General features: G+C 34.8%; 1 protein-coding gene across 2 annotated transcripts in view; it reads right to left on the reverse strand.

The window, feature by feature from the left end:
• The window catches only part of ush2a (Usher syndrome 2A (autosomal recessive, mild)), a 412,815-nt gene that overhangs the window by 155,440 nt on the left and 244,744 nt on the right, over window positions 1-12,631 (reverse strand). For both annotated transcript variants that reach the window (XM_087290677.1, XM_087290676.1), the window contains exons 45-47: window positions 12,308-12,517; window positions 2,982-3,184; window positions 2,329-2,441 (exon numbers count right to left, since the gene is read on the reverse strand). In XM_087290677.1, coding sequence (XP_087146803.1) covers window positions 2,329-2,441; window positions 2,982-3,184; window positions 12,308-12,517 — 526 coding nt within the window. The remainder of the gene's footprint in view (window positions 1-2,328; window positions 2,442-2,981; window positions 3,185-12,307; window positions 12,518-12,631) is intronic.

Raw genomic sequence — 12,631 nt, forward strand, 5'->3', positions numbered from 1 at the left:
TTTACTATAAATTACTATAGTATTTTAAATGTGTAACACCTGGTTTTATTGCATATTTTTGTTTTTTGCTGTTATAAACTATGATTTGTTTCTGTTTAGTACAGCTTATTAATAGCAGAAAGAAATTGAAATAAACAGTTCTGCCTCATATGATTGATTGACAGATTTATTAATCACTAAGGTATGATTGACTTGAATTTAAGTTGCTTCTATTTTAAAATAAATAAAATAGCTTAGCTATTTTTGCCAATTAGCTTTTAGCTTAGCTTGCTGCATTTCCCAGAGGGTACCTTTTAATGCAGTTAAGCTACATTTTAAGTAGAGTAGCTAATAGCTTAGCTCACCACATTTTTCAAGTAACTTGCCCAACACTGCAGACAGGATTGTAGTCCTCGAGTGATCTGTATGGAATAGATCACGGGTAATTGTGATAATTGTGAAGTGCTGTGCTTTTTTAAAACACATTCTTGAGCACCGCATCTCACATTTTTAAAAGCAAAGATGTGCTTGGTATGAATGATCCCTTAGAGTATTTTTGTTTTGTTTGTCTTGCACAATTAAGCAGTTTTTCAGTATTCAATATCTATTTTAAGACTAGTAAGAGAAATCTACAGTGGCATACAGTAATTTTACAATTCTGTGTATTCTGTGTTTCTGTATTTGTTTGTTTTTTTATTGTTTGTTTACGTTTTGGTATAGTATTTTGTCTATACATGTTGATTCAAAAAGAATACCACAACTTTCAGGTTGATGCTACTCGAGTGTCTGGAGGGAGTCATATTGAATATTTATAAACTTGTTTTCTACCGAAAAAGACACACAAGGTTCCATCATGTTTCTTTGATTAAATACAGATTTTCAAAGTTGTGGTATTCTTTTTAAATCACCCTACAGTATTTGTTTTTATGGTTTTAGTATTGAAAACAAATATTACATTTTTAAAAATTACAACAGTAAATTACTTGTTGCTTACACTATACCCAGGCAGATTCCCTAGTGTGTATGCCAGTTAAAACCCATTCATTAAAAAAATTATGAAATATACCTTAAGAAAACTAAATTTTATAGATGATTACCTTCCTTTAGGAATGCTGCGGGACGATCTGGAAGCAGTTTTTGCTATAACAAATGCATTAGTTTTATATTACAAAAGGTGTCATTGCTGTCCACCGTTAATCCCTCACGGAGAGAAATGGGTGAATTCATATTGGGTAAGCCATCGGTTGTAGCACTTGTCATATTTCAATCAAAGCTTAAGCCAGTCGCCGATTCCTCTGCCCAGCCCCCGTGTACAGCACCACAGACAGAATTAATGAATTAGCTATTGATTAAATTCCACTCCAGCAAATCTAGCGTGGCAAATAAATGAAGTGTTTGGGGCATGTGTAGGCCACGGCCAGCCATGTCGGGCCAATCGATCAGTAGTTAGTATTCTGTTGGGAGAGAAGTACAGCACACTGCTGATATGACAGGAGGCTGAGAAAACACAGGAGGAAATGTGTGGATTGCAGCGTATTGTGGTGCAAAGACCACCTCAAAACAACACTTTTACAGTGTTAACACTCTTATACAGTGTTTTGTGTGAGCTTGCATACTAGGTCACTATATAGGGTGGATCCGGTTTCACTATCACAGTGAATCAAGATGGAAATCATCTTAAATTATCATAATGTTGATCAATTTCCAGTTAGTTGAAGTTCAAAGCAAGACAACAGTAAATCTGATATCCTACTTCAAACTATATGCCCTATGTAAAAAGTAAAATAGTGTAATAATAGTGTAAAAATATTTTAATAATGTTCACTAAATGTTTTAAATAACATTATTTAAGATAAAAAATGTTTAAGTTAAAACTCATTTTAAGTAAAACATACTGTGAAAGTAGTTTAATCAAATAAAATTCAATAAATTCAATAAAAAAGAAATATAAAAGCAAAAAAATAACAAAATCAAACAAAAGATGGCTTCACAAATGGCTCATCTATGGGATCACTGTGAAAATACCCATTTGGAACCTTTAAGAGTTTAACTGAAGTTAAACGTTTGATAACAGTAAAACAAGGGAACATATTTATTTCATATTCCAAGAGCAATGCTAGACAACAAGGGGAAATATGCATGTTTCTTTAAAACTAATTTTTTAAATAAATGTTATGTCAGCTAAATAAGAAAAAATAGCTAAAGTAGCTGTGTAGGATATAAAACATTTATTTGGACAAGTAAGAAAGACTAATATGGTAAATCATCCATATTATGATTTACCATATTACGATCAGCAGATGATCAACAACATCTATATTAGACAGACTGTGTGCTTGACCGACTGACCTGGAGCTGAGCACCTGAATGTGAGGTGTGGAGATTTCAGCTGGAGTGTCCTCTACTGTGGTCACCTGAGTGCTGTTACTCTTCACACATGCGTACACAGTGCACACCTCCACCTAAACACAAGTGAAATGTAGAAATGAACAATAATGTGGCTTCTAAGGATCATAGCTGTCCATATCCTAGTTCTTTGATCTTTACTTAACTTTGCTTCAGTTATTTCTGTTTTAATTTTACAGTAAATTTTTTTGCTAGTTTATTTTATCCAATTTATTAATTTAGTCTATGACTCAAACAAAACAAAACAAAACAAAACAAAATAAAATAAAACACAGCAAAATCATAATTTTTATTTTAATAAACTTAACTTAATTTAGCCTGTTCACCAAACTGATCCAGTGTAGCTTAAATGACAATCATTTTTTTGTGAAGTAACAAACAAATATTTTTTTTTTTCAATAGAGCATTTCTATTATGCTTTTTTTTACAAATATATATTTTGTTCATTCCATTTAGGATTAAAATTGAAAATCAACACAAAACAATTGTGTACTTTTGGACCCAACACTTGGACTCAACTGTACAGTACAATCCACAACAAACAAACAAAAAACAAACAAACCTATGTGTGTGTTTTTAGAAACAGAAGACCAAACCTGAATGCTGTGCACAGTATATGGCAACAGTCCTCCCACTTCCAGAGAACCGGACTCATTGCCAGTGGAGCCATAGAGCCGGCCGTCCAGATAGATGGAGTACTGAACGACTACTCCATTGGGAAGAAGAGGGGGCGCCCACATCACCCTCACTGCTGTACTGTTCAGGGTCAACACCTCTGGAGGAAAAACACCCTCAGGTTCTGGAAAACATACACAAACACACTAAACACATCAAGATCTGCTTCTTTAACCTCTGGCCAATCACCGGCCAATCCTCGTGAAGTCTACACTCCAAACAGAGTAATACAAAGACATCTGCAAAAAAAGACCTGAAGGAAAAGCACTTTTTCTTTTATTTTCCTTTTTTCCCCCCTTAGACTGAGATCGTGTCAGCGCCAGCATCAACACACAGCATATTCTAGCCTTAATAGTCTCTGAAACGGCTTTGGGCAGCACTTTTCTTTCTGTCGTAGAAAATGAGCATGAGAGAGAAATGGATAAACAAAAAAAGACTGAGGCATTTTCTTACAGCTGATCTGTGTAAATTTTTTTGATGTTGAAATACTTTCTCCTATACCAGTTTAAAGTGCTGGAAACTACAGTATAAGGAAGTTGTAGAAATCACCTGGGGCCTGTTTCAGTAAGGAGGTTCAAACAACTCAGAGTTTAAACTTGAACTCTGAGTTGATTTACCGAGAGATTAAAAACTCAGAGTTTTCGGTTTCAGAACAGCTGATCTGAGTTGGGTCAATCAACTTCGAGTAGACCAACTCAGAGTTAAGCGCGCACACCGTGACTTTAAAAAGGCATTATCAATGGAGCGCAGACATTACGAGTGACTATGGCAATATCTTATAAAAGAGATCACCATTTCTTTCTCCAGCTGAACTTGATGTTCTCATGCAAAGTTATAGCAAATATGAGTGTATATATTTGAAAAGAAGCAACCATCAGTGAAGAAGAGACAGTTAGCGTGGGAAAACAGCTGTTCAAGTTAATGCCTAATTTAACTTTTTAAGTATTTATATATTTAAGTATAATAAAATAAGTAATGTAATTTGTGACGTTTATATATTTTTTTCTAAACTTTCTTTTATACATTTATTAGTTTTAAATGATTTAACAGTGCACTTGTGTGTCTGCCTTTTTTATTGATCAAGTGATAGAGGTTAATATAACATTTAGAAGGTAAGCAGTACTAAAAATAATTTTTAGAAAGAATAATATTCCCATTAATCTAGTTACAGTGCATATCGAAGGTGAATTCAATTTAATTATTTATTAAAAAAGCATAAGCCATTCTAGTACAGTTCTTCTGTGTGTGACTAAAATGTAGGCAATAGCTATGTTTCCATCCAAATATATTTCATAAATGTATGTGCAAAACTGGAATATTGCATAAAAGATGCGAATAAAATTCCATCCAACGAGTCAAAGAGAAAAAAAATGTCACTTCCTGATTAAACTGGCACCAAATATCAACAGTAAAAACAGAATTTACTGTGGTAGAAGAAGCTGCGTCAATTAATTCTTTATTTAGCCTAATTAATGTACTTGCGCCTCGAACACAATGAACACGTGGGGGCGTCTGAAGCCATGAGACGCGGAGACTCTTGACACGCACCAGACGTTCGGAGGTAATTAATAATATACACTGATACTGAAACAGTTAAGGCATTTTAGAATGACTTAAACAATATTTAAGACATGTTACAGTGTGCCCAGCCTGCTGGTTTGTCCATTTACACACATTTTCATAATCATATGATCATGATCTTTTTTTAAATGTACATACTGTAATTTGTTCAGTAAAAGTGTTTCCATCGTAGTTTATGCGCACATTTTCTATCAAATGAAAGTTTATCCTACTCAGTTATGCGCGTTTTTTATGCATATTTTAAAAAGTTATGTGCATCATGACGTTTCTATCAATCGTTTTTATGCACGTATCCAAAATGAGCATTAAAATAGGTGGGTGGAAACGTAAGGCTAAGGTGAGAAATACCGCTTCATCTTTAAAAAGGGGGAGGAGACAGACAGAAACTCTGAGTTTAGAGAATAAAACCTGCTTCTGACCAGGTTAGATTCACAGAGTAAGTTACCACAGTAACTGACTCTGAGTTAAAGTTACCTCTCTTTCAGAAACAGGCTTGACTTACCCTGCTTTCTCGAGTTTAACAAACCTGCCATTTTGAAACGGAAAACCCAGAGTTTCTCTCATTTCAGGGTTAAAATACTCTGAGTTTTCAGTTAACCTCCTTTCTGAAACAGGCCCCTGCACTGTATAAATTGTTGGAAGAACAAAAATAAGTAGATTTTTTTATTTTGCTTGGGCTTAGCCAACACTTTTACGTGTATGATCCAGAGAAAGACGCATGTGGCGCTTGTCATAAACTGCAATTCATCAGTGCTTTCAAAATAATAACATTTATTTTAGGCTTCACACATTGAGAAAAAGGGAAATAGTTTACACTTTAGACAAGTCAAGTTGCAATACAACAATACACACTATTTGCAAAACATCATATTTTTGGATTGTTAAATATATGCTTATGTCTACGGAGATCATAATAATTTCTTTTAAACATGAATGGACAATGTGTTAGGCACATCATTTGCACACTGTTTAAGATACTAGAACATTCATTCATTTTCTTTTGGCTTAGTCCCATTATTAATTTGGGGTCACCACAGCGGAATGAACCGCCAACTTACACCACAGACAATTTAGCTTACCAATTTCAACTGTACGGCATGTCTTTGGACTGTGGGGGAAACCGGAGCACCCAGAGGAAACCCACACAAACGCAGAGAGAACATGCAAACTCCACACAGAAACGCCAATTGAACCAGCCGAGGCTCGAACCAGCGACCTTCTTGCTTAGAGGCGACAGCACTACCTACTGTGACACTACATCGCCCGATACTTGAACATTTAATTTATTATTTTCCCAGACACTAAGTTTCATGTATATTGAGAGAAATTGATGAATTAACATGTTGTAAATCCAGCAGCTTCAATCTCTCTACATGCAGCGCACGTTAACACTTCGGCGCTCATCGGCCATCATAAACAATAATATGATCATTATTAAGCTGTTTAAATACATTTTCTTACGCATATTTAAAAATCTAAATTTTCGATATTTAAAAATATAATTTGCATTTTGTTCACATATAATATTTGCAGGAAAATAAAGAAACCAAAAATAAAATACAATGTGCTTAAATCATCGGGCTACAACGTTACGTGATAAAAATGACATGCAGCCATCAAACAGCCATCAAACTTCAGTCACATTAAAAAACTCACACAGTCACAGCGGAAGTATTAAAAAACTTATGTATGAAAGGACTGAAATAACATTTTATAATAAGTCAGCAAAAACATTAAATTACTTTTTAAAAAACAATTTATAGTTCACCATGGTTAACGTTGGCTAGACTATAAAACAAATCCAGACAATTTTATAATCTTTTTAAAAACAAGAGACAAGTTTGGGCCAACTAAAAATTACAATTTAAGTAATAAAGTGAACAAAAAACATTTAGAATTAATTATTAAATAATAATGCATACATGTTTTGTCTTTCTTTCTCTGTACTGATGACTTTACCCTGCCTAATATTTAGCCTCAGAAACTATATAAAAATATATGAAAGTTTGTCACACCTGGTTATAACAACGAATACCTAATAAAGTATTCAAAAAAGAACTATGTCAAATGAAATTATTTTTATTTGACCCTTGCTTTTCTTGTTCTAATAAAACCAATAACGAACCAACATGTGTGGCTGTATGTTGCGTGTTCCTTAGCGCAGTCATGTGTATATATAATATAATTTAATATGTACATCAGGGAACACTGACAGCGATACATCAGGGAGGCCTGGCAGAATGAGAAAGAGCTGAGTGTGACTCTTTCCCTCTCCGTTTTGCTTTTGGGGGTTCCTGCAGATGGTTTGTGGGCAAATTGAATCAGTCCTGGAGAAGCGCGCAGGGATTGAAGAGCTGCACTGGGGGCAGAGCGGGTTAACTGGGCCAGTCTGGGGGATTCTTTTTACAGCTTGCACCATTTTCACTTTCCTTTTTTTTTTTTCCATTTTCCCCCTCAGTTTTTTTTTTTTTGCAAGCTCTTCCTTTCCCATGACAAATCACAGCAACTTACAAAAGAAAACCAGAGAGCCTATTTTTCAGCTTGATGTGACTCTAGTAAACAGCTATTGTGACAACTTTGTAAGGCTCCTCTGAAAGAACGTAAAAAGGGAATGATTGATAAAGCTTCTTTTTTTTTGCAGGCGAGTGAAGTTAGTTTGTGAAAGAGAGCTGAAAGACATGAGTGTAGTGCTAATGACAGCTGAGAGATCAAATATCTCAGCAGCGGCTTTGAACAAGCCATTGGTTGACATGACGGGCTGGGGAATGAATTGGATACAGAGCAGGGGTCCTGACACTTACACTCTCTCTAAAGACTGTGACTGCTGTTCCTCTTACTCAAAGCCTCGAAAAGTCTCTCTTCTGGTGATATCCTGCTAACACAAAGGTCAGCCAGTGAAGAGACCCTGTCTGAGATATTGTCTAGTAAAGTTAAAGCAGTTGTATTTTACGGCGGATCTTTATGACAGATGGATAAATGTTTTTGTTTTTTTTTGTATCAGCAACTACCTGAATGGTATCTGGCCACGCATTAAAAACAGAAAGAAGCGGCTCAAATAACAAGCTAAGGGGCAAGCTAATCGCATGGGATGTGTTTTTGTGTATAAAAGCATGAGATGAAGAGCAGTGGAATAAAATAAAGCAAGGTTTGAGAGATGCATTTCCCCCCTAATTCTTTAAACTGCTTTTAACTTGAGTGATGTGTTTTTACAATATTTTGTCATGCACGAGATGTATGCTTAAGTCAAACGTCCATCTAGTACATGTTACATAGAAAAACAATGGAAAACAAGTGCCGTGCTTTGTCAATGCAAAAACATCACTCTTATGCCAAGTTCAGACTGCAATATTTTAGCCCCAATTTTGACTCGGTGACAGGTTTTGAGAAATCGTTGAAAAATGCCTGAAATCACAGGCAAATTGGTGCTTGTTCACGCCAGTAACAATACTCAGTATGAACTATCAAAGATATGATCTGAGAGTAATGTAATGTAATGTGTATTTAAATAGTGCATTTATTGCGTATGGCCATACACCCAAAGCACTTCACAAACATGATCGGCGTCTCTACCACCTCTACACCACCAATGTGCAGCATCCACTTGGATAATATGACGGTAGCCACAGAACAACGGCGCCAGTGTGCTCACCACACACCAGCTATAGGTGGAGTGTAGAGACAGTGATAGAGCCAATTCGGTGGATGGGGATGATTGGGAGGCCATGATCTGGACTTTGGCCAGGACATCGGTGCTACACCCCTACTCTCTACGGGAAGTGCCATGGCAGGAGCAACCTTTAAACTCAGGTGAGCAAAATCAGTACATTTTCTACCACACTAAAGGCTTCTTTCTCATTATGTAGTTAATAACAAAATATATACTACATGACCTCATGTTATTTTCATGCCCTTTCTCACGTGTGTTTGGTTGTTAAACGAAGTTTAGACAAAGTTGTCGGTGATTCTTACTTTTGTAAAGTCATGCAGTGTAAAACCCCCTATCGCTGATTTATCTTGCAGTGTAAATACAGCACCGAAGGAACGCTACCCCAGATAGTCATGCAGTGTAAAAACATTCGTGACATGACTACTTTGAAAAACGTGCAGTCTGAACTTGAAATTAGTCAGTTCAATAGGAGCAGAATCAGCCTGGATCACTATCTTCAGTAAAATCTGATATTTTACCTGACAATGAATGAATGAATTAATAAATAAATGAATGAATGAATGAATGAATCAATCAATCAATCAATCAATCAATCAATCAATCAATCAATCAATCAATCAATCAATCAATCAATCAATCAATATTGGAGCAGCTTTCAGATCAAATCAATTATTTGTAATTTATTAAAAAATTAAATGGGTAGGAACTTTGGTTAAATTAATTCATATTAGAACTATTTGAGCTTCTCAACAGGCAATATGAGAGAGAGAACAGTTTATGAGATCTCATCTGACTTGAATTGATTATTGACTCTATTATTATATTGAAATCAACCATTCAATCACTCAAACACCCAATACAACAGTCATTAATTATTCCTTATTTTAATTCATAATTTTATTTAATTAAATACCGTGTTTATTTATGCTTTGAATTGCATTATGGGGGCTTGATCTTTCTTCCAACAACTTTGAGAAGTTGGGAAAAATGTCTTTTATTAACATTTTTAATAGTGTAAATCGATTTAATGCCATGGTTGGTGTTGAATATTACAGTACAAAACCCTTGTAACAAACTGCCACTGCCAGTATATTGTCTGTTATTTTACAGACATGTTCCCTCTATATACAGTATTATTTCTTGTACACACTGTAAAATATTTGTAAATTAGCAATTTTATGTATTTTGTGGTTCATATTTTATTTTTTCCCCCAGTTTATTTATGCTTTTGAATTGCATTCGTGGACCTTGATCATACTTCCAAAAACTTTTAACCTTGAAAATTTTGAGAACAGATTTTTTTTTTTTTTTTTTTACAGTGCATTATATTATTTCAAACTACTAAAATGTCAATAAAGGTCACTTTGCTAAACTGTAAAGTTGAATTTTCAACATAAAAAGCCATCAAAGCAGAGATCAAGCTCCTACAATGCAATTCACAACCATAAATAAATGGAAAACACTTCTAATTTACAAAATATAGAAACTGTTAATTAACAGACATTTTTTATAGTGTATAGACACCCAAAAAGTTAAGGTAACTCAAACCATTTGAGAAAAACGATCGCAACAAACCATTTAGGTTCAAAAACTAATCCCAATGAGTTCAGTAAAACTAAATCCATTTGAGTAATCAAAGCAATTTGAGTACTTGTAAACCCAACAAGTTATGGCAACTCAAATCGTTTGAGGAAACCGATTGCATCAAACCATTTGAGTTAAACAACTAATCTATACGTGTTCTGTGAACTTACTTCATTTAAGCTGAAGTCATGAGATATTTAAGTAACTCATTACCTTCAACATTGAGTTCAAAACTCTTTTCAAATGAGTAGAATTAACTTTCAGTAAAGTTTGAGTTAACTACACTCATTTAATTTGATAAAGTTTACTGTTGGCTTTTACAGTGTAGGAAAAAGTAGTTTATTATCTAACAAGCCTATAGTTTAAAAATGCTTAGTGCCCCTTTGTTACTCGCAGTCCCTGGCCATAAGAGCAATGAGACATACTTGTCCACCACCAATATAAGCACTCTCCTGAAGCGGCTCTCTCCATATCATTTCTGCCTCTGTATTATTAATGCAAGATTTCGCATGGACAACCTCGTCTCCATTCCCGTTTTTAATTAGCAGGCTCTTAACTCACCCGCTTTCATGCAGCATACTAGAATCTTTAAGTTCAATGCTTTTAATAAGCTGCCCTTTAGGCTGTAAAATAATGAAGTTACCACTAGAAGCTCTTTGGTAAATGACCTGTAACCTTTATTTAGAAGCAAATGATCTTCTAATGCTTTTAATTATACTGATATAGGTGGGAGCAAAAGGCACGATACGGAAAGCCAGTTGTTTCGTTTCTGATCTGTAAGACACAACTGTGTGTATATGTGAGAGGTTTGCTGAGCTTTCATCCGTTTCCTATCAGTGCATCAGTACATTAACCGAGTGAGAGCAGGACAGTTTAATGACTATTGATCACAGCGCAGAGGTCAAGATATCAAAATTTTGGAAAAGGCAAATTTTTCTGCAGCTCGTGAGCTTCGGCTTTAGAGTGCGGAGGGAAAATATTCAATCAATCAGTTCTTCTCCTCATCCGTTTTTTATCTCCATGAGCAGGGTCTGCTGGAGAGAGATGAGAGAGAGGAAGGCTGACAGAAATCACAGGAACATTTGAAGTGTTGACAGGAAAACCATAATTAACCAATATCTTCAATCCAAATTCCACCCAGTTCAAAATATAGAGATGGCTGTGGTCTGGTAAATAGCATATTTCAGATGAAGCCTCTCAGGTTTTTGTTTTTCAACTTGGAGGCTTTGCAAACTTTCTGTAATTTATTTACGGAAAACAATTCACATATAAATGAACTCCCTGGTGCATTTTACGTGGTGGGTTTAAAAATCATTTTGTAATATTATATAATTACACTTTATTAGTACTTTCTATTTCATTGAAATTACTGTGCTATATTTTAGATCAATAATGTATTTATTTGATACTTTGTACTTTTAGGAGACTTTATGGTACTAAATTATATTTCTGCAGTATACTGTAATGCATTTCTGAGCACAGCAAAGTACATTCCCAACTTAAATTCATAAATCTTGAATGCTTTAATTCTGAAATCTCAAAAAAGCTATCAGGTCAAGCTACCAAATCATCTTCAAATCTTCAAATCATCTTCAATTTCTGACTGCAATTAAAGAAGTATGAATTTTTTTCCTCAAGATTCAAACTTGATTTAGATTGCATCATACCATTCATAATTTTATTATTCATCTTTTAAGAGAATTGAATTCAATGACTGGGACAAAAAAAATAAATAAATAAATAAAAAAAAAATAATAATAATAAAATAATAAAAAAATAAAATAAAATAAAATAAAATAAAATAAAATAAAATTAAATTAAATTAAATAAAATACAATTAAATTAAACAGTTTATTTTAGTTTGGCTGGAATAAAGGTAGTTTTAATATTTATTTTATTTTCGATTGGCTACAGCAAAAACATAAATTATCCAATAACTTGCTAAATTAACCTAGCTTCCCTAGTAATCCTAGAATAAATACAGCAAATAGCATTTTGTTTTATCACAGCTCTGCCAGTGAGCTCAAGTGCATCTAATGAAAATCAAACAAGAAGCATCTTGAAGGGAGAGGAACATGTCATATACTAGAGAGCATTTGATTAGACAGAAGATTTGATGAGAAACTGAAGTTGGAGGTGACGTCAAAAAACGTTTCACTTACGTGGAAGTGATGAACTGCAAGCTTTGGATGTTTATATTAAGTTTATATCTTCAAAACGCAAATTGTGTCACTGTTTTGGAGCACACTAGCTTATGCTGAAGATATCTTTAAAACTAACGTACTATATTGATACTAACATCTATAAACCTAACTTTAATTTCACTGGACCTTTAACTGTATCTAAGGCCATGTGTCTTGGCAGCTAAAACAGATGTACTGTATATCAAACCCCTCTCGCAGCATGTATCCTCACCTCCGTCAGTAGTCGTACAGTTGACCTCAGGGCTGGTGATGTTGTGAGGGCCGTTGGACACAGTGAGTGAAAGCTTGTACTGAGTGCTGGGCTGCAGGTCAGGGATGAACACAGAGGTCACAGTGGGGTCAAGAGTAAGAGTCTGGCTGTGCTGGTCAGATACAACCGTCAGGATGTAAACCTCCACACTTCCCTGCAAATCTTGCAGAGCTGCAAACCAAAAAAATAGACACACTAAAGTACAGTCTCCAAACTAAATTCATTCATTCATTTTCTTTTCAGCTTAGTCCCTTTATTAATTTGGGATCGCCAGTGGAATGAACC

The sequence above is a fragment of the Danio rerio genome, chromosome 17, assembly GCF_052040795.2.
Source record: "Danio rerio strain M-AB ecotype USA chromosome 17, GRCz13ab, whole genome shotgun sequence".
NCBI classification, from domain to species: domain Eukaryota; kingdom Metazoa; phylum Chordata; class Actinopteri; order Cypriniformes; family Danionidae; genus Danio; species Danio rerio.